Source organism: Podarcis pityusensis (genome assembly GCF_964106645.2).
Source record: "Podarcis pityusensis genome assembly, chromosome: 1".
NCBI classification, from domain to species: Eukaryota; Metazoa; Chordata; class Lepidosauria; order Squamata; family Lacertidae; genus Podarcis; species Podarcis pityusensis.
The window spans coordinates 71,082,876-71,104,669 of NC_138028.1; the positions used below are offsets into that span (position 1 = coordinate 71,082,876).

The 21,794-nt window shown below is 39.4% G+C and overlaps 1 protein-coding gene across 1 annotated transcript in view; it reads left to right on the plus strand.

Annotated features, from left to right (window-relative positions):
- PDE3B (phosphodiesterase 3B) overlaps positions 1-21,794 on the plus strand; it is a 50,091-nt gene that overhangs the window by 18,844 nt on the left and 9,453 nt on the right. The window contains exons 2-9 of the mRNA XM_080975133.1: positions 6,806-6,856; positions 11,566-11,814; positions 12,308-12,447; positions 15,722-15,828; positions 17,287-17,491; positions 18,038-18,114; positions 19,060-19,160; positions 21,221-21,358. Coding sequence (XP_080831259.1) covers positions 6,806-6,856; positions 11,566-11,814; positions 12,308-12,447; positions 15,722-15,828; positions 17,287-17,491; positions 18,038-18,114; positions 19,060-19,160; positions 21,221-21,358 — 1,068 coding nt within the window. The remainder of the gene's footprint in view (positions 1-6,805; positions 6,857-11,565; positions 11,815-12,307; positions 12,448-15,721; positions 15,829-17,286; positions 17,492-18,037; positions 18,115-19,059; positions 19,161-21,220; positions 21,359-21,794) is intronic.

The window sequence follows — 21,794 nt, forward strand, 5'->3', positions numbered from 1 at the left end:
CTCCCGAATGCAGTACAGGAATCTCTGCCAAGCCACCTCTTCTTCCCTATTCTGAGGCTTACTTTAAAAAAAATGGGGGAAGGAAGGAACAGCATCCTGTACACTTAGGATACTATTGTTAACCAGCAAGGTGGACCTTGTGGTGGGTGCCCCAGGGAGGAGCTTTTCTAAATTGGGGGTGAAGTTCCTAAAGTAGTGTGTGCGATTGATTGATTGATTGATTGAGAGAGGTATGCATGTGTGATTTGTGTAAGAGAAGGAGAGGTGTGTTTGTGGTATGTGTGTAATGGAGGGAGGGTGATATCTATATGTTGTGTCTGTGAATGTTAGAGAAAAGGAAGTATGTATGCTTTCTAAGTTTCTAATTTTATTTAATTATTTAATCAATTTTCTTGAGACTCCCCTTCAGCTGTTATTTTTATAAGTGTTATTTCTAGAAGAACAGTCTTTTTATCTGTCTCCAGTTCATTTTTGTATACAGAGTCTCTTCAGATAGTGTCATAATATCCAGATCCTGTCTGGAGCCCCAGACCTAAAATGTTTGCATAATTTGGGTATTGTTGGGAGATTTATTAATGCTTCTTTGGATATACCATTGTATATGAGCCAGACTGGCTTCTTTCCCAGACTGCACCATTGGCATCTCTTTGGCTTAGACGACCTGCTTCTGTTAAAAATTTAAAAAATCTGTAAACATAAACATTACTACTGTTTCAGCAATGCTTTTTAAAAAGAATTTTGAATCTGCATTTCATTAATGGTAGTGACAGAATCACTTAACATACACTTAGTTACATTTAGAACCCTTTCAGGAGCTATAATCAGTCTGTATGCTTTCCTGCTTCTGAGCACTAGGAGGCAGCCGTTTCTGTTAGAAATTCCAAAATCCTTACTGAAGCAGTATCTTCTTTATTAGGCCAACCAAAATGTTACAAAATGAAATGTAAGCTTTTGAGTTCCCAGAACTCTTTATCAAGCTAGACGGTAAAATGTGCAGAGGGAAGGAAGCCATCCATCCTTGCCTACAACTGGTAGATGGAATGTGGGAGGAGTTAGCAGATGTTCAAGTGACCCTCTTTCACCTGTTTAGCAAGTTTCTGATTGCAAACAAGCCTCCAGAGAAGGAGAAAAACACAAAGGCTGAGCCTTCATTTCTGCAAATATAAAGGTTTTCCTTACAGCCCCCCCCCCCAATTTCCCTGTCTACACAATGCATGAAGGTATTTACTGTTTCTAAAATCCATCATAGACACATTTGAGCTTATTTCCTCTATCTCAGGGTAACTTTATCTGAAAACAATGCTACTTCTTTGCTATTGATTCCCATCCTTTTGTTTCTAGAACAAATGGAAGTAGTGTTCCAGTTCATAAAATACCAGTTCACCAGCCAGTCTTACTTACTTACAATAGGTCAGACAATTAAAATAATTTTAGCCAGTTTCTGGAATTGCCCAACATATAGTTTGTCTTTGCAGAAATGGCGGGACAACTGTCAGACCCAACACTGTACCTTTTTCCTTTGCAACTATGCATGGCATAAAAGCTAGAGAAGGAAATATTTCATAGTAGCTTAAAAGCTTTGTGTCTTTAAAAGGTAGAAATTCTTCATAAAATATGGGTAACAATAAAACAATCTTCTTGTTGCCTCTCTTCTTCTTCTCAAAAGAATATTGAAAAAGATTTCTGATTTCAAGTTGCTATGGTGTTAGTATCTTTGTTTAGTTAATTTTGTGCTAAGTTGCTATGGAAATATTTATTTACTGAGTTAGTGCCTAACCAGTGTCAAACAGATGCTGCTAGCAAGTACAAATCATGTTTTAATCAATAAAATACCCAAACTATTCCTAGTCTTGAAGATGGAAAAAATAATGTAGCAAAATACTTTTATTTGTGTTTTTCATAGCACATACATTTTACATTAAAATGCTAGCTTATTTGATCTGCTAATAACAATCAGGTTATTATTAGGGTTCCACATTGTTAATGTTACAAACTCATTCTTATCTTGCAGGTGTTGCCTTATTTGTGAAAAAATGTATATGATCCATCTGTTATTTTACTAGATACATTCACCATAACTTCATGTCTCTGGTTTTAGTACCTATTTTCAAACATACTTACTGTATTTTTCGCCCTATAGGACACACTTTTTCCCCTCCAAAAATGAAGGGGAAATGTGTGTGCGTCCTATGGGGCGAATGCAGGCTTTCACTGAAGCCTGGAGAGCGAGAGGGGTCGGTGCAACTCCCGCGGGCTCCGAAGCCTTGCGGATAGCTGCCTGCAGCCCGAAGCCTGGGGAGCGCGGCACTGTGCGCGGCTTAGGGCAGCTATCCGCAAGCCTGTGGCGCCCGGAGGGAGTTGCCCTAAGCCCGGGGTGCACAGCGGGCTACAGCGCCGCGCTTCCCAGGCTTCGGATAGCAGCAAGCTCCGGGAGTGATGGCGAGGTTGAGCACAACCTCACCATCGCTCCCAGACCCCCAGCCCCAAGGCTAAAAATGAAGCCAAGACAGCTAGCGGGATCCATCTCGCTCGCTGTTATGGCTTCTTTGCTCTTTGGGGCTCGGGGGGGGGGGGGATATATTTTTTTTCTTTATTTCCCCCCCCCCAAAAAAATAAGTGTGCCCTATGGGCCGGTGCGCCCTATAGGGCGAAAAATACGGTAAGTCAGCTATACCACATTTTAGATGACATTTTTACTCTAATTTAGAATGTGATTTATCTCAGTGGAGCAAATGCTGATCAAATCTTCAGTTGAGTATTTCAGATCTGAACCATTTCCAAATATTTAGTTGTATGTAGACAGCAGCCTTGAGGAATTATAGTTATTGAGTAACACATCTAAACTACATGTCACCTTTGAGTAGGGATGAACTGAGCAGCCTAATTCTGTCGCACTTCATTCTTGTAAATACTCAAGAGTTCCTTAATTGTATTGTATGCATTTTGATTGTACAGTTAACATAAAATATGCTTTCAGTGCATTAATCCAAAAATAGGCATTTTATGCGTATATTTTATGTAAAATAAAAATTTATTTGTGCACCAAAACTGTGTTAAAATCTAGAAAAGTGTTCCATCCAACTGGGAGTTGCATTCCAATCTTCAAGGAAGTTTGGGAGCATCTGATTGGGTTGTACTTTTTGTGAAAAGTGGAAAAAGCAAATTCTTCCCCCATCCCTCATTTTGAGTAACTATACATAGAACAGTTTTAAAGTTTTTGCCTCTCTTCCCTGTCACATGCCTCCTCATGCATAACTACTCGTATATACTAAATCTTTTCTTAAAAGACCCTCTGTAACATTCAGAATACATATCCTACACCAGTGAAATTCAGAAGAGAATACAAATTAAATTAGGAACCAATGACTACTAATTGGTGTGCTAAGAGGTCAGGGAGAACAAAATAGGGAAATAGTTGGTGGTACACGTGTGGCGCTGTGGTCTAAACCACTGAGGCTTGCCAATCAAAGGGTCGGCAGTTCAAATCCCCGCGACCAGGTGAGCTCCCGTTACTCGGTTCCAGCTCCTGCCAACCTAGCAGTTCGAAAGCACACCAAAAAGTGCAAGTAGATTAATAGGTTCCCAGCGGGAAGGTAAACAGCGTTTTTGTGCACTGCTCTGGTGTTGGTGTTCTGTTGCACCAGAAGCAGCTTAGCCATGCTAGCCACATGACCCAGAAAAACTGCCTGCGGAGCAGACAAACGCCGGTTCCCTCGGCCTGTAAAGCGAGATGAGTGCCGCAACCCCAGAGTCGTTCACGGCTGGACTTAACCGTCAGGGGTCTCTTTACCTTTACCTTGACTGCTAGAGAGAGGCATTCCAGGATCTAAGAGTGAGAAATTCATCTACCTCTTGGGCAGAGCTCCAGAGATACCACCACACCTGAGAGCTCTGCTCTCTGCCCAGCTCAGCCTCCTTTGCAGTAGCACTTAAGAAGTAGGCATTTAGACTTATTTTTTAGTTTAAAGAAGTTTATAATGTAATTGTCATTGTCCCTTTTATCTCCCAGACCATTTTATTTTCTTAAATTGTGACCCTGTTGAGTTCTGTCAGTGCAAGCACTGTGCAAGTGTTTGCATTTGTGCAAACAGGGTGTGCCTCCCAGTGTCCCCTCCCCCAAAAAATTGTCTGTGGGAGAGTCCCCATTATTTGTGGTTGCTGCTAGCCTTCCCCTTTCCCCAAGTAATCTAGCACACATGGAAGACCTTACAGAGGGCTGAGGTCTCATCTCTGACATTTCACTGATCTAGAGTGCTACAACTTCACACTTGTACCAAGTGCCTGTGATAATGAAGTTCACTGATGTCAGAGAGATGTCCTCAAATGGGTTGTAGCATCCTCCAGCAATGGAAGGCAAAATCACTGGTCTACATAAAGTTAAACTGGCTCTCCATAACACACTTTCTTTCCACCCTTTCTCCTTAGGGAAAAAGGTTCCAAAGTCAGCTTGATGGCTTAAAGCCTGTATTTCATTAATCTATGCATGTTTGCATTTTACTCCGCCTATTACTATTTCAGCTCACTCAGGTCATCAGCAGCCTCAGCATCTTTTCTTTAAATGTTCTTCTGCAAGACTTTTGCAGGGCTGCCACATGAAGTGGATTGGATCTGAATGCCTCTGGTGTCGATTCCAACAAACAATAATGGTGACAAGGGACCTTGCTTTTATTTATTTATTTATTTATTTATTTATTAGAATTATATACCACCCTTCATCAAAATATCTCAGGGCTTTGTTCCCGTGTAATCTTCATTGGCATGGAGTCCATATTATTAGTTTGTATGAAGGAGGTAGAAGGAGCAAAAATTTTGCTGAATGGCATGCAACATCGCTGTACCTATTTGTATCTTGCTCAGTATCTATAACCAAAAAAATAAAATGCTTTCCATACAGTCAAAGGCAGTCTCTTGGACTTGCCGATCAGAAGGTCGGTGGTTCGAATCCACACAATGGGGTGAGCTCCTGTTGCTCTGTCCCAGCTCCTGAGAGCCAGTGTGGTGTAGTGGTTAAGAGCGGTAGACTCGTAATCTGGGGAACCGGGTTCGCGTCTCCACTCCTCCACATGCAGCTGCTGGGTGACCTTGGGCCAGTCACACTTCTTTGAAGTCTCTCAGCCCCACTCACCTCACAGAGTGTTGTGGGGGAGGAAGGGAAAGGAGAATGTTAGCTGCTTTGAGACTCCTTTGGGTAGTGATAAAGCGGGATATCAAATCCAAACTCTTCTTCTCCTCTCCTGCCTACCTAGCAGTTCGAAAGCACACCAGTGCAAGTAAATGAATAGGTACCGCTGTGGCGGGAAGGTAAACAGTGTTTCCATGTGCTCTGGTTTCCATCACAGTGTTCCATTGCGCCAGAAGTGGTTTAGTCATGCTGGCCACATGACCCGGAAAGCTGTCTGTGGACAAACGCCGGCTCCCTCAGCCTGAAGCAAGATGAGCACTGCAACCCCATGGTCGCCTTTGACTGGACTTAACCGTCTAGGGGGGTCCTTTACTAATCTTACAGTAGTGAATGATACTCAGTACTGTGCATTGAATCTGCAATTTACCTCTGCTGCTCTGCATTAAAAAATGCTTCTCTTAAGATTTTAGATTTGAGTGCCACCTTGTGGAATGTTGTAAAATGTTAAAAGAATATTACTGAACACATCCTTGAGCCTTACTAATTGAAACTCATCCAACATAACAGGACTAGACAGTGCTCTGCGCACCTCTCAAGATTCATCTGCTGTAACAGTGGAGTCAGGGTCCCAGTGGATGCAAGCAATTTGATCCTCAAAAAGCTTTGCAAACAACTCACAGGGAGCTACCATCTGTTCTGTCATCTCCTTCAGGCCAGACTATAAAAGGTTCCTCAATACCTGGAAAGGCTCTGTTGGACAACTCAAATGAGAATGCATTGGAGGCAGCAAAGTATGCCTTATTTGCTGCCTTCACTGCCACTAGGTAGGCATGATGATGAGCCCTCACCAGTGTTCAGTTACATTCAACTAGAGTTTTCCTTCATTTGGATTTGAGTCGTCTCTTAACTTGTCTAGGCTAAATCACAGTGGAATGTCTTGTATCTTAAAGTGAGATATATTCTCTTCACCTGACTAGTGATTATTAGCACTAAATATTTTTTAAAAATCCAAGTGTACCAATGTTGATATTTTTGTCAACAATTTATACTGTAATTTTTAATATAGTTTGGAATTTTAAGTAATTTAAGTATTATATGAAATCAAATAATCCGTGCAGCAGAAGTTTGAAAGGAGCTGTGTAGGTCGGTTTAGGTAGTTTTCCTTTATCCGGTTTGAGGAAGACATTCTGGACTGTGTCCTTCAGTAGGGGCAAATAGATGAGGGAACTTTATGAGCACAGTGCTTGGATTCTCTTCCCAGGGCTGCCGGATGCAGGGGATTTCCCTCCCTCATGCAGCAGCTTCTTGGAAGTGTCCTAAGGTAACTGCCTCTTGCTAAATTGGGGCCTGTATCTTTTGATGGTTTAGAAGTATCTTAATTATAGCTATAATTCGTATTCTAATACCTGAAAGCTTGGTTTGGCACATTAAATAGGGAAACTCACAAGAATAATAATAATAATAATACTGCTACTACCACATAATTAAGTTTCAATAACTGTGCTAAGCAGACTTAAGTGCATTACGTACAGTTCCTTTTTCACTTGGTTATGCTTATTGGAGTGTAACTACAGCAACTGAATGCTATACTGTTAATCTAGTCATTTAGATAGATAGTAACAAGTGTTCGATTTGCAAAATATTTATTGTTTGTTTATAACTTCCAGTTTTGTTGTCTTACAGATGATCCTTTGGGACTGGGACTTAAAGCAGTGGTATAAACCTCATTATCAGGTCAGTATATCTAAATATAACCAGTATATGATATTTCACAATCAAGTCTGTGGGTAGCATACCTCCACCCTCCCTTCCCCCTCATGTGTTCCAATTAATTAATAACTTCCTGGCTTGAGCAAGCCATAGTTTACTGCTCCATCCAAACCAAGAAACTGGCATGGTGATTCTCTAAACAATGATTTTACACTGACTTTCAAAAGTTTCACATTGGTTCTTAGGTGTAGCTGGAGCCTCTAAACTGAACTGCTATAGTTCCTGCACTTTCTCTGGCAAGGCTGCTTGAACTGCATCTCTGAATTTGCTCTGCATTCTCATTTTATCTGCTATGTGATTTATTTATGTCAACTCTTCCAGGCACTCATCCTCATAAAACTCTCTTATCTCTTTCTTCTGTTATTCTTCTTCTAAGTACATTGACCGTTACTGTCTCTATCTCTTCCAGAATGTGCAGACATTTCTGGCAATCCAGAAAATGTGTTGGTCCTTCCCTTTTTCACCTAGGCCTAGCATCCAGCCTCAAAGATCTAAGTGGTTAGAGACTGGAAGCTGGCAGTTGCACTTGGCATCCATTAGCTATCTCTCATAGAGGTTACCAGAACATAGACAACAAAAGCAAGGCTGTTCCAGTCCAGATAATCATGCAACTAGGTGTGCAGTTGATGGAAGGTAATCCATGCCACTGAGGCCACTCAAGCCTCAAGAGAGAATAATGGATACCCCTAAGCTTTGTGCTTGCTCCTCCAGAGGACGTGTAAACCCATCCAGAGCAGATATTAATCTGGGATGGAAGAAGTTATAATCTCCCCTAGGATTACCAGATGCAAAAGAGAACAGGGTTCCTACATCTCTAATTGCTGAGCAGGATTTCAGCAGGTGCAGCTTTTCATGAAAGCAGCATAGATTTGCATTCAAATAAAAAGAGCAGGAGAGTTCTTTTGTCATATACTTGCCCAAGCAATAAGCAGGTAAGCTATATTTTAAGGAGGTGCAGAAGATCCATGCCAAAAAGACAGTAGTTTTGACTCAGAAATCAAAGTCTCTCTTCTAACTTGGCAGTAGAGTAGAGCTTCTGCAAATTGTACTAAAGGCCCCTGACACAGGACTTGGCTGTATGTTGTAGGAAACTTGGCTATAAAATATATGTGATGGCATAAACTGATTTAGAAATGGTTATTCATATATGATATATAGCCAGATAAGTCTGGGCTTCCCAGGGCAGGTCTGGGTTTGTCCTAGCCTATTTACATTCAGTGTCTGGTGTGAGATGGTAATGCTCTCTTGCCTCTCACAACATTTGACGCAGGTGGGCTTTTCATCTGTCCAATAGAGATATTACATTTAACTCACAAGGAATTAATGTACTAGGAATAAAATACATTAAGTTATAGGAGTTACTATACTCCTCTCACCCAATAAATTGATCCAATAAATTGTCTCCAAGCCCGTGTTTGTGTGTGTGTGTGTGTGTGTGTGTGTGTGTTGGGAGATCCACTCACATATCTGGTGTGTCATTTTACTTTCCCCCTGCTTCGAACACAAAGATGGGAATGAATATTTTAGACCATAGGCCCAAAATAAGGTAAACTTACTTGTTAATTAGTCCCTAATTCCAGGGTTTGGCTGCAACCTTTGATCCTGATCAGAGACCTGAAGAACAGTTGAAATAAGAACTGTCATCCCACTCTCATAAGGCAGGGCATTAAGGTGATGTACGTAGGCCAGCTGTTTCAGAATAATAATTATGTAATGTTTAAAATGTTTAAAGAGGCAGAACTAGTACTGTACTAAGATTTAAAAGAAAAATCAGTCTGTATCTTTCGTTTTCCCCAGAAGCAAACGTCAAGGCAATAATTAGTAAGTAGTTTCAGGATCATGTAGGGATGCACATAAGCAGGCCTACAATGGGCATAATCGTACATTAGAAAAAGGGAATATTGAGTCCTATCTGCATCTTCTCCATCCAGGAGAACATAATGAACAACAAAAGGAATATAGAGAGTTGGAGAGCCTTAGACCAGGCTAGCAAATAACCATCTGGGAGCCTGGGGTGAATGAAAATTCCCTCTGGGCAACCAGCCAGACAACTCATTTTTGTGAACACTCACCTTCTTAGAAGGGAGAGAGAGGATCCCAGTGTGCATCCTTCAGAGCAGAACTTTACTTAAAATAATTTCATCCCCCCCCCCAATATAGAGCATGGGGCTGATTCTTCCTCCCTCCCTGGAATAGGAGGAAGGACAACCCAGAACAAATGTTGAAATTCCCTCTTCTTGCTCTTCTTGCATCCATCTGTCTCAAGAGTGCGCCTCTGGGGGTGAACTAAAACCTCTGAGTTAGCAGCACCAAAGTGACCTCCCTTGGGCACAAGCCTGGGCAGTGTGTATGGAGGTCCTGGGCTGCTCAGATGAAAAGGCCTTGTTGATGTGGTCCAAAGGAAAGCAGAGCAAGACATTTGGAAATAGTTTGGCTGCAGGAATTGCTGGAATGGGGTGTACAATGTGCCACCCAACCGTCCTAGGGACTCTGAATTTGGGCAGGGTTTACTCCTTAGCCATTTCTTCCAAAGGTGTCCCACAAGGCAGCAGAGGTTTAGAATCAGAGTTTTCCTATTCCTAAATGGGCTTTCTTCCCAGGTTGATGGGTCTTATCTGCCCCTCTCTTCCTCTACAGCACATGCAGAAACTGCCTTTTTGACCATTGGACCCACTATTGGTCTTGTCCACTCAATCTGCCGGAGCCTGTCTTTGCATGTAGCGGAAGCCCCTATCTCACCAAGGGTTTGAGAACCATCATCTCCTCTCACCTGGTTTAGCTGCCAGTCAAAGCCATTTCCCGGGATGTGGCTGCTTTTGCATTCTGGCAGGTTTTAGAAGCCACAGGTGAGAGCTGAGTGCAGAGTGGGGACCAAAGGTGGACAAACTATCCCAGAAGGAATAATGTGTCCCCCACCAGAGGTACTACCTCTCTCCTAACACCTGATGCACCCCAATTCCATCTTTTACACAAAAGAGGAGCCCTACCTCTTTTGGCTACCATAGCTATTTGTGGCTTTCTTCTCTTTATTCTGGAAAGGAGATGATCTCTGCTCTGCTATCTTGAAGGCTGGCTGGATTTGAGTGTGTTTTTCTGACTTTATTCTAGCCTCCTGTGGTGCGGATTAGGTTGAAGAAGAGAGGAGAAAGAATGCAAATCAAGCTAGCCACTCTGTATTTGCTATACTTTCTGTTTCCTCCCTGTATTCTGTCCCTCTAACCAACTCAGTCATAGCATTTAGAAAGGTTGAGCCTTTCCCTTCAGAAAGTGAAACCACTATGTACTCTGCCTTCTGCATAGAGCCTGGCTTTAAAATGGCTCTTTTTGAAAGGCTACGTGGTGGGGCTGCCTCTCTTCTTCCCCTTTCTTTTTCAGAAATAGGGAGGAAACACTTCTGTATTATGCACTTCTGAAAGCTGTACTCTAGGTTTGATGGACTTTCTAGAGACAGTTGTGCTTGGCTTGCCTTCTCCTGGTCTTTCTTTTTCACTCTCCCTCTGTAATGCAGTTTTGCAATTTTGCACCAGAGAGACACTATGGAACCATCAGGCTTGGGCTCTTTCTTCCTCCTAGACAGTTTGAAAAGGCGAAAGAGATACTCCAAGTAGAACTGCACAGACAGTTCAGTGCTAGAGGTAGTACCCCCTTGTCACAGACTGGTTGGCCACAGAAGAATGGTGGGAAGAACTAGCTGGGGAGCATCCAAGGAAAGAAGGCTCAGAGTCTGGGGACTGGTGATTTCCTTTAGCACAGTACCCAAGTATCATTGTCATGGACTGGTTGGATGCAGAGAAATGATGGGAGGAACCAGCTGGGGAACCACCCAGGGAAGAAAGCTCAGGTGTTGGGACAGTGATGAGTGAGAAGAGGGAGAAGCCTGGGAAGGGGAGGTGTTGGAAGCTGAAAAGGTAATAGTGAGCAGAGGGAGTCTGTGGCAGAGTCTGTGGCAGAGAGCAGTCCAGAATCAGAGGTAGAAGCTGAAGCAGGAGAGGAGGGAGGCCAAGAAGCAGAGTGGCTGTTGAAGAGGCACAGGTGTCTCCCTGTCCTGCTGAGACAAGCTCTCTTCCCCGCTGCTCTCCCAAGAACCAGGAGAGGCATGAAGAGGGCGGAGGAGAAGTTAGCCTTACACAGGCACAGTCTCAGAGGGAGCTGCTTATTACAATGCAATTTAAAAAATAAATAGTAAGATTTTCCCGCATGGTGAGTAGCAGTGCATATAGCTTATTGGGGTTAGGGAAGTATCATGTTTTCCCAGGTATAACATATTGTACTTTGCTCAGAAAATATGGTATTATTTCAACAAAGAACAGCAGGAGATTTGTTAACTCTTTTAAGTAATAAGCCTGCATGTATTGCATGGAAACTGCAAGAAATTCACCGTTCCTTCAATCTATGTGTGGAGAAAGGAATAAATGGTACAATTTGAAATTATTTTTCTGCTAAATTGTAAATAAATGACCTTACATCAAATGGTCTGTTTTAATTAATTTAATATTACAGAATACTTAGATGAGCATTATTTGTGGATATCTATGTATCTAAAAATCCATTCAGTTTAATGTGCATCTTACTGAAATCCACAGTAAGATTTCTTTTAATATTTTGATAAATTGACCTTACAATAACAAAAGGCTTTTGTTGTTGATAGCTAACAGCATGTTTCTCTGTTCTAGAATGCTTGCAGTGTAACCGGAGTTGATTTTTCTGTACTAAATGAGACTCGCAACATGATGACTGACCTTCTGAATGATCCAGTCCTTCCTCCACATGTGATTTCTTCCCTCCGAAACATCAATAGCTTGATAAGTGCTTTTGCAGGTTCATGCAGGCCAAAGGCTAACATGTTTACCCCCTTTCCGGGCTTTTATCCCTGTCCAGAAATGGAAGACTCATCTGAAAGAGGGGACCGTAAACTGCATAAGGTCAATATATATATATATCAGAATACCTCTAAGCAATTTCCCCCATATGGTAATTTTCCTATTCTTCTAGTGTGAATTATAGTTAATTCTATCCAAACTGACAAATTTCTATTCCTTTTAGATGCTGGGTTACAAAAAAAATAATTTATTGAGACACTGAACAATATTATGTATCCTTCCAGCTCAGCTAATCAGAGGCTTCACTACCAAAAGTTCATTATACTACAGAATTATTATTATTATTGCGAACCGTTCCTTTAGGAAACATAGGATAGCAATACAAATGGTACAAAAGAGCTAGACACTTATCCAGGATTCAGCTGTTATTTTTCTATATAGCTGTTTAAAGTTAAATCAGTTCAGCCAGTTATAATATAGCTTAATACGCTTAATTTAAACTGAGCAATGCTTAGTAAAAGTGTATATTACCACGGAAGTGTGGAAGAGAGCTGTTTTATCAGAAAAATGTAAACTTTATCAACTTGTTCAACAGGGGCTAAACAGCCGAAATAGCTTACCAACACCACAGTTAAGGCGGAGTTCAGGAACTTTGGTCTCACTGCCCATGGAACCATCTTCTAGGTGGGAACGCAATAATGGCAAAAGATTGCATCATGAGTATAATTCTTCAAGGTAAATATTTTATCACTATAGAATTCACAGTATTATGAGGTATTTCTTAAGTGCTGAAATTAAAAGTTGAGTTGGGATCGGAAGGAGGACAGACATATTTTGAATTGAATTAATTTTCCGTAAGTGCTGCAATCAAATGTTTAAAACTTATAAAGTATGCTTGTATAGCTTCATTCATCCAGGATATTTGAAGTATGGCACTTGAATATGCAGTTAATATTTGATGACAACCACTAATTCTGAACTTAAGGTTCTAAAGGAAATTACGATGAAAGATAAATCGTAACATTCTGTATAGTCACCATTTATGAGATAGTGAAAGAAGATCCACCCATCCATCTCTCTCTTGGGCTGAAACATAGGAAAGTAATATAACAAGAGTGGCTGACAATAACACACTGCTCTACTTTTGTTTTGCTCTTGAAAGTCTTATGGCGCAGTAGGTGAACTATGTTTATTAATCATCACAGATTTATTGGTTTTCTGCTTGTTTTGTATTGTAGTTAGTAACTAGATCAGTTTTTACAGTTTTTTCAAATATTACAGCAGATAATAATTTGTTCCTAACCTTGAGAACCAAATATACTGTATAGGAGAAGTTCTTTTCTTTGCACTGGCAAAGAAAGTAGGAGGTTTGGAGCACTGCAGTGCTTTATAACAGTCTTCCCGCCTCCTAAAAAGCTAAAAATGCACCACTTTTCTGAGGTATCATATAGTTAAAAATTAAAGACTGTTCCACTGACCTTGTTTGGTATCTCATCCCAGTCTCAAGACAAAGAGAACATTCAGAATCTAGACTCTTAAGTAGCTACGTTTATAATTTGTGCAGCTTGCCTGTGGCTCTAGCTATGGCCAGCTGTAGCAGATAGGCTATATTCCCCAACGCTGCTGGTGGTTTGTGCAAAATGTAGCCATTTATAGTACAGTCAAACCTTGGATCCCAAACACCTCCGTTTTGGAATGTTTTGGCTCCTGAACACCGAAAACCCGGAAGTAAATGCTCCAGTTTTCGAATGTTTTTTGGAAGCCAGATGTCCGACACAGCTTCCACTTGAGTGCAGGAAGCTTCTGCAACCAATCGGAAGCCAAACCTCAGTTGTCAAACATTTTGGAAGCTGAAAGGGCTTACGGAATGGATTTTGTTCGACAACCAAGGTTTGACTGTAGCTATACGATGGGACAACTGCTGTTTCAGAGATGTTAGTCCTGGAAGAGAGTTTGGGAAATGATGGCAGATTCCTGAACAGATTCAGGAAAGAAGAAACAAGCCTGGCTGCTGCAAGTAATTAGGCAGCAGTAAGAGATCATAACTACATGCACTCCTGCTCCATTACTCTACTCTGTTAGAAAGACAGCTGCCTGAAAGACCTTTGGTAGAAAAATGCTGTATTCCCACTGTTTTGTCCTTGGGAGAGAAGATTTTGAAATGCTGAGGGACTGTGCCATGTTTGTCCTACCAGTTAGGACAGATTTTTGACAGATCTTAGGAAGAAATGAAAGCTGTCATTTATTTCTGGTTTTTTTCTTCTCCATTGCTAGAACCTGATGTTGTCCCCAGAACATAAGATGTTCTAGTCTCCAAGACCCATTTGTTCATTTTAGGGCTCATGTCCTTCAGTGTCATACTCTGCATATTATTTAGTGACAGTAATAAAAAAAATTAAATCAGTTTTAAATTTTCCAGTTACATAAGAGACAACATATGACTCATTATAAACAAGTAATGGATAGTATAAATATTTTTTATCCTAAATAAACTTAGACCATCACACTTCACGGCAAGATTTTTCACGACGTGTTACCTTTTTTATTATTTTACAGGTTGATGATCAAGGGGCTAACCAGTAGATCTAGTTAAGATACAGATACCGTAAAAAATATGTTGGCAGGCCTGTTCAGTGGTTTAAGTTTTTTAAAGAAGGACCAATAATTTCTATGATCATTCTGTATTATTTTTATGGTTTTTTGTTTTGTTTTTTGCACTTACAAATTTTGTTCTACACCACCCTGGTATTTTATATGAGGGATGGTCTATAAATATTTTTATAAATAAAAAAATAAGGGAAGGAAATTGCTGTTTGAGGTTTATGCAAAATGTATTTAAAAATTGCTTTCTCCACCCAGAAAATAAAATAGCAGGGTCTGAATGCTTCCTGGATTAGACATCATGTATATTAAATATTGTGCTGTGTATGTATCTTCAAGCTTTCAAACAGCAGATGGCATGCTTTAGCAACATAAGTGTCAGTTTATAGTCAGTTATCAAAGGTGAAAAGTACTGAGCATAGAAATTAAAAGAGTATTTCCTTAATGCTATGTAGCATTACATTTGAATAAAGCACCAATAGCATTGATCAAGATCTTGTTAAATATGCAATGGAATGAGCTATTCACAAGATTTTTCAACTGAAAGAACAATTTAGACTGTAGTTCTAATCCCTGGTTGGCACTGGAGGGGCTTGATGGAGTGCTACATCCACAGCAGCACTGCTAGCATTGCCCAGGGAGGAAGGTGCAGGGTTGAAATGGGAGGGGGGGAAATAGCCTTTTACTGGATTCAGGCCTGTTGCCATCATGTAGGTAGCAGGGCTGACTCAGGATCCAGTAGATCCTGTCCCCAAAGTGTTCCATCTTGGTGGTTTCCACTGAGTACTCTCCATGACATTTCTGCTCCATCTAAACTCCTTCCAAAACAGTAGATCAGGCGTTTGGACTGTTCTGCCCATTTCTTTTCTGAAAGAGTGCTACTGCAGATTAAAAGAATCTTCTTTAGCAAGAGGAAGCTGATGCAAATACATTAATGTCATATTTCACATTTTTCTGGGATGACCTGCTAAAAGTGGCATTAAGTTCTGGTGTTGCTCATGTTAAATCCGTTAGATAAAACTTTATTCTAGTTGGAGCATCCTGTGAGCAGAGTATCACTCCGGGTAAACTCTGGAGAGCTGGATGACAATGTCTTCAGTGTATCTGACATTTCAGGTTTATGTGATTGCCATCTTAGATACTTGGCAATCTTTCTGTTCAAAATTTTAACTATGTTTTTAAAGAAGACTTATGCAAGTTAAGATTACTAATTTTTTGAAGGCTTTCTCCTAATTTTAAGTGCTCTTTATTATAGCTGTTGATTCCGTACTTGCATCTAGAGATCCTTGTGCACAGGGTGCATTTAACTCTAATTTTGCTTTGATTGTTTACATTTTAATTAGAAGATTAAAATATGTGTACCTACCCTTTATTGAGTATAATAATACTTTTTTCTGTTTTCAATTAGCCAAGGATCTTATCCAAATGGGCCTTTCAACATGAACCTGTTGACAATACCAAAACAAAGATCATCTTCAGTGACCCTGACTCATAATACAGGCTCCAGACGAGCTGGTAGGATAAAAGCATATTACTACTTTATAATTATATTTTAGGATAGATAATTTGTGGAAGTGTCTCTGGAGCAATATGATTTTTAAAAAATAACAGCACTATATATCTCATAAGATTATTTCATTTTGTTAAGATTTTCATAAGCATGCTATCATTAAGCATCTATCTAGTTGCTTGTTCATATATGATATTGCATGTTTTGCAAATGACTTGAAGACACTGGATATCATCATCTATACTAATAGCGAACTCATAATATTATAAACCACCTTGTGATCCTCAGATGAAGAGTGGTATAGAAATTTAATAAATATCAATAGATAAAATTATCCAATTGCCCATTCTTGTGTAGCCAAAATGTCACTGCTCATGAACAAGAGGGCGGTATCAGCATGCTTGGTAAAACCCCAAGGTTTGCAGAAGTATGCAAAAAACTGTGAATGGGAAAACAGCCCCCACGACAGCAAAGTCAACATGGAATGCTGATTGTGTTGGGAAGGTGAGAGGGCAGAACATTGGATGAGAGGAGGGAGTGGAATGGAGTACTATAGAAAAGGGCATGGCCGATTGGCTGGAACTCTGAACAAGAAGACTTCACACTGCAACATTTTGTTGAAGGTCTCACTTGTATAATATCTGTCCTGCATATTACAAATAATGACAGTTATCCAGAAAACTATGTTACCAATTGCATACCAGGCTGGAGTAGGGTTGACCCACATTGTGTAGCAAGCAACTACAAATCAATAGAGCAGCCAAAGTTGAAATACTGCTTACCGTTCTGGTTACCACACCTCGAAAATTATATTGTAGAGCTGGAAAGGGTGCAGAAAACTGCAATCAAAATTATCAAGGAACTGGAGCAATCCATCTAAGAAAAAAGGTTGCAGTGTTTGCGCATTTTTAGTTTAGCAAAAAGGCTAGTAAGAGAAGACATGATAGAGGTGTATAAATTATGCCTGGTGTAAGTTTTCTCTCTTACTGTGCTAGAACCAGAGGTTATTGAATGAATGTCGGAAGATGCAGTGCAGACTAAATACATGCTATTTTACACAGTGCACAATTCAGCTACAAACTTTGTTACTGCAAGATGTGATGGCCACCAGCTTGGACAGCTTTAAAGGTGAATTACAGTAGTCTGATTCATGGAGGATAAGGCTTTGAATACCAGTTGCTGGTGATTAGAAGCAGGAAACGTATCCTGCATTTGGGCTTCTCATAGACATCTGCTTGACCCCTATAAGAAGAGAATAGCCAACGGAGAGATTCTGCAGCATATTACTTCCAGTGTATGTGTGATTCTGTTATCTGCAAGAGCTATGAGATAAGATACATTTTTGTTTTTGTCAGTCATCTTTTATTTTCTGGAAAATTTAAGGCACTGTTCTTAAATATGCACAAGTTGCACTTTAAGATATATTTATGACTTCCAACATTTTATGCCTCTGTTTCCTTTAGGAACTTCTCCAAATCTAAGTCCTGTGGCCTCATCAAGTAATGGATTTCTGTCAAGTGTGTACCACCGGTCACCTGTAGAATTTCCTGATACTGCTGATTTCCTTACTAAGTCAAGTGTTAATATGCATAAATCTGTGGGATGCACGGTTAGTCCTTCAGATTATCAGCAACAACTTAGCACATCTTCACATTATACATGTAGTAGGTAATGCTCTCTTTTTATTTAATCAGTGATTCATGTGTCATCAGAATAAAATTTCTTATCATATACTGTCTTGGATATTTCTTTGGTAGAAGGTTGAGAGGGGCCATTATTTCTTAACTGCTTCTTAAGTACTCTTTTATCTCAATACTTGAGTTGTGCTCTCACCACTCTCAATATATTGTGTTTTTGGGCTGTTTTTCCTCCTGCTTAAATAATCTTTCCACCATGAGGATCCTATAAGCAGCCAGCTGTAAGAGAAAAGATGGCATGACTGCTCTTTATGAATCTTCCTGTTTTGTAGACATTTGTACCTATATACTATCTGTGAATCTGTGTGGGACACCGACACTTGAAAAAATAATAATAGAAAAGAGTCTTGGACCTCTAAGCCTTCTTGGATATAGCTAAAATCTCATGATTGTGAACACTGTATAAAAGCTGCTTCAGTGATATTCTATCAGTGGTTTAATGGATGTTTCTGCAAACAAGACTTAAGAAAAGTATTCAAAAATAGAAATTAGAAATAACTGTTTTATTTTTCTTAAGTTGTGGACGACAGATATTCAAGTCTGTTGCATCCTCATTATCTGAATCTGCTACAGAACATCAGAGTCAAAAATCAGGTGGGATTATGAATTACACCTATAATTTATAGTCTTTGTTTTATTCCTCCCCCCAAAAATGAACTTGTAATAAGAGTAAATATTCCAGATCTGTTGAAATAGAGAACTTGACTTCAATCAGATATGAAAATTGTATGCAAATATTTTTATCTATTTTGTCACAACTTTAGCCATACTTAAAAAATACAGCTATATATGTCTGAAGTAAGACAACTATTTTATGTTCTTCAAAGCATTTTTATCTTGCTCTTTAGCCAAAAGAAGTTCCCAGAGCAACTTACAAATGTCATTATTTTCACATTTCTGGAATGACAAAGTAAATGAATATATTTTTCCTTTTGATTTATTCATGGTATTACAGAGTTTTTGTTATGTTGTCCCTCTCCCATTTTCATATATCATATCCTTTCTTTTCTTTTTTATTGCACTTGTTTTCTTGTATCAGAAGCAAGGATGTTTGACGTGTAATGGTGTTTGCTATATATTGTTATGAGATATATATATATATATATATATATATATATATGAGAATGGCAGTCCAAGTGCTTGTAGCATGCTTACAATCTAAAAGCATGAAACTAAAGGGAGTGGCATTGGGAAGGACGAAGAGAAAAGCAAACTTAGCTATAGAATATTTGTAATGAAAAGCTGGAATGGAAGTATTCCAAGGAGTGCAGGAGCCTAAAGTTGCCGGTCTTTCCGCAGAGCACATAGAGTGGCTCTCTCACTCTCTCCTATAGGCTAATGGAATAGCTACTATAGCTGGGAGTTCAGGGAGGAACTGATGAAGCTGGCCTGTGGTTGAGACTTAATAAGAGCAATTTTAAAAATTCATTTGATCCCATCTATGAGTTGCTTCCCATAAAAAATTCAAATAAAGCATTATGAATTTTTGTTGTTAAATTTACTTATGTTAAACTCACTGTATTGTTTACATTTCTTAAGGTGAAGATGCAAATAATACTATTTCAAAAGACTCTGCTCACCTTATAGAGAAAAAGCAGGATGATACTGAAAATCACTGTCATCAAATGGATCAAACTAATGTAAGGTTATCATTGCAGTAATACTGTAGTGATGCAATTCATGTTTTTAATAGAGACATACTATTTTATTGCAACGTGGTATATTTTATTTGTTTTATAACATCAGTGCTTCACATACAATATTCTGAACTAGAATTAACTTTCAAAATGTCTAGAATTAACTTTCAAAATGTGAAAACTCCGTAAAAACATGGGTTAAAAGCATGATAAATATAGGATTCAGAACATAAAGTAGCTTTTTATTTTCTATATTCCAATACCCAACATGTGGAGATATGACTTCTCCAAGTGATCACCAGGCACAACCAAAATCATGGTTGAGACCTGCTGTTTTTATTATAATTCTTGGTTTGTTTTAAACATATTTTATGCAGCAATAAAACTGCTAATCAGGGTCCAGTATGGTTTCACATTGGATGGGGGACTGCATGTTGAGATTCCTGGACTGTAAGGGGTTGGACTAGATTACCCGTGCGGTCCCTTTCAACTCTACAATTCTATGATTATGTATAGTGTTAATTCTACCAGTGTTTAATTATAATTTAATGATTGATTTTTCTATGTTTTAAGTATTCTTGTTTTCATATGTAAGCTGACTTGAGTCCCATTAGGGGGTGGGGTGGGGTGGTATAAAATCATCATCTTCTTCTTCTTCTTCTTCTTCTTCTTCTTCTTCCTCTTCCTCTTCCTCTTCCTCTTCCTCTTCCTCTCCTCCTCCTCCTCATATCATCAATAATTTTTGTTAGATTTCTGCGCTCTTCCAAACTCTACACATATTATATCATTGATGCCCATATAGGCACTTTTCTACAGCAATAGTATATTATCTGCTTATGTTTTGTTGATGGAGCAAATACTTCTTTTTCGGCCCTTCTCCACAGTTCTGCTCCAGCAGAAACCCAGGATGGTGACAGGAAGACAGCTGTGTTCATGAGGTTCCTATTGGGCCTGCTGTGGTACAGCCCCCCCCCCTTTCTAACCTGTGCCCATTAGGGAGGATTGTGTGTAGCAAGTGAAAAGGGAAGACTTAGCTCCACATCCATCTCACCTTCCAGTTTAAGCAGAGGCGAGTGGAAATAGAGATACACTCATATCAGAAGTCAACATGATCAAGAAGTACAATTTCCTTTTAAGTATATGATAGCTATCTTCCCATAAAATAATTAAGGATGTTGTTTTACACAAATATCAGTATCTGCAAAGAAGTACTAGTTCTTGTAACATATTAGTCTTTGCCCTAGCATTGCTAACATAGGCAAAGATCACTGCTGGACAGTTAGTCCTCATTTGGCAGTGGTGTCTGCATCATGGATATGAGCATGAGGGTATAGAAAACGAAACAAGAGAGAAGCCAAATAAAAAAATAAAGTACTAGATCCACAGGTTCTTGAACAGCCAAGAGTAGATGTTAGCTGCCAAATAGTGCTCAAGAGTTACTACAGTTTTGTGCTGTGCTAAAGTCTCCTCAAAGCCCAGTTTGGCAGTCAGAATAGCTGCTTGAATGAATGGGGCAGACTAGCGAATATTTTAGGGATTCTGCTGGGAAAGTAAGACTAACAGAGTTTTATGCATTATGATAATAGAGCAATTCCTGAAATTATTTTAGATACCACAGATTTGGCTCATGTTCATTATTCTGATGTGACGTTAAATGTTTTTTTGAGCCAGAGATCTTGGGCGGTTGCTCCTGCACAGCAAGTAATCATTCTGTGGTTTTTAAAAACCCAGTGCTTCAGATTACATAAATTTGTCCCAGAGTATCAGGAGGCAACCACCTTGCTGAATCTAGGCCGGTCTGGATTTGGTCAGTGCCTGGAAGGTTGTTCATATGGGCACCACATGTATGCTCCCTTGGATGATGGAAGATAGGATATACATGTTGCTAAATAAATCCTATTTTGTAAACACTATCTTACCTAGTTTGATCAAGTTTAGCAATGTCCAATCATATGCAAAGTGATTACATTAACTAGCCTCAGAAGATTGTGGACTTATTTAAATATAAAACTAAATGCATATAATAAGTTAGTACTTTTATATGTTATACTTTTCTTATACAGATGGAGACAGCTCCTTCATTAGAACTGATTCTAACAGAAGACCATGATTCATTAATGGAGAAGATGAACAACTGGAATTTCCAGATATTTGATCTTGTTGAAAAAATGGGAGACAAATCTGGAAGAATCCTTAGTCAGGTTGGTTGTTCCTAGATATATGTCATTTGTTACACATGAACACCTTCTAGGCTGTGTGTGTGCTATTATAGAATTATGCTATTTTTCTAAGCTTACATGTGGATAAATGTTAAATGTAGGAAATGTTGTTTTGCATTTAGAGAACTTTGGAATATCCCAAAGTGGGGAGGGAGGATGTGGTGCCACTCTTAGTGTGTGTGCCCCCCATCCCCACCCCAACCTGTCCTTTGTTTTGCTCAACCTGTCCTGTATTTTAAAAGGTAGCGACCCTACTTTTAAGTCTTGATTAAAAAGGAAAGTAGAGAGCATTCTGGAACTGTGTATAGTAAACATTCAGCTTCCTATACTTGTGAAGATTGTTTGTTTGTCACCTTTTTCAAAAAATTACATCAAAGGAACATACAAAAACAAAGATTTAAAAATAGGTGTAAAACAA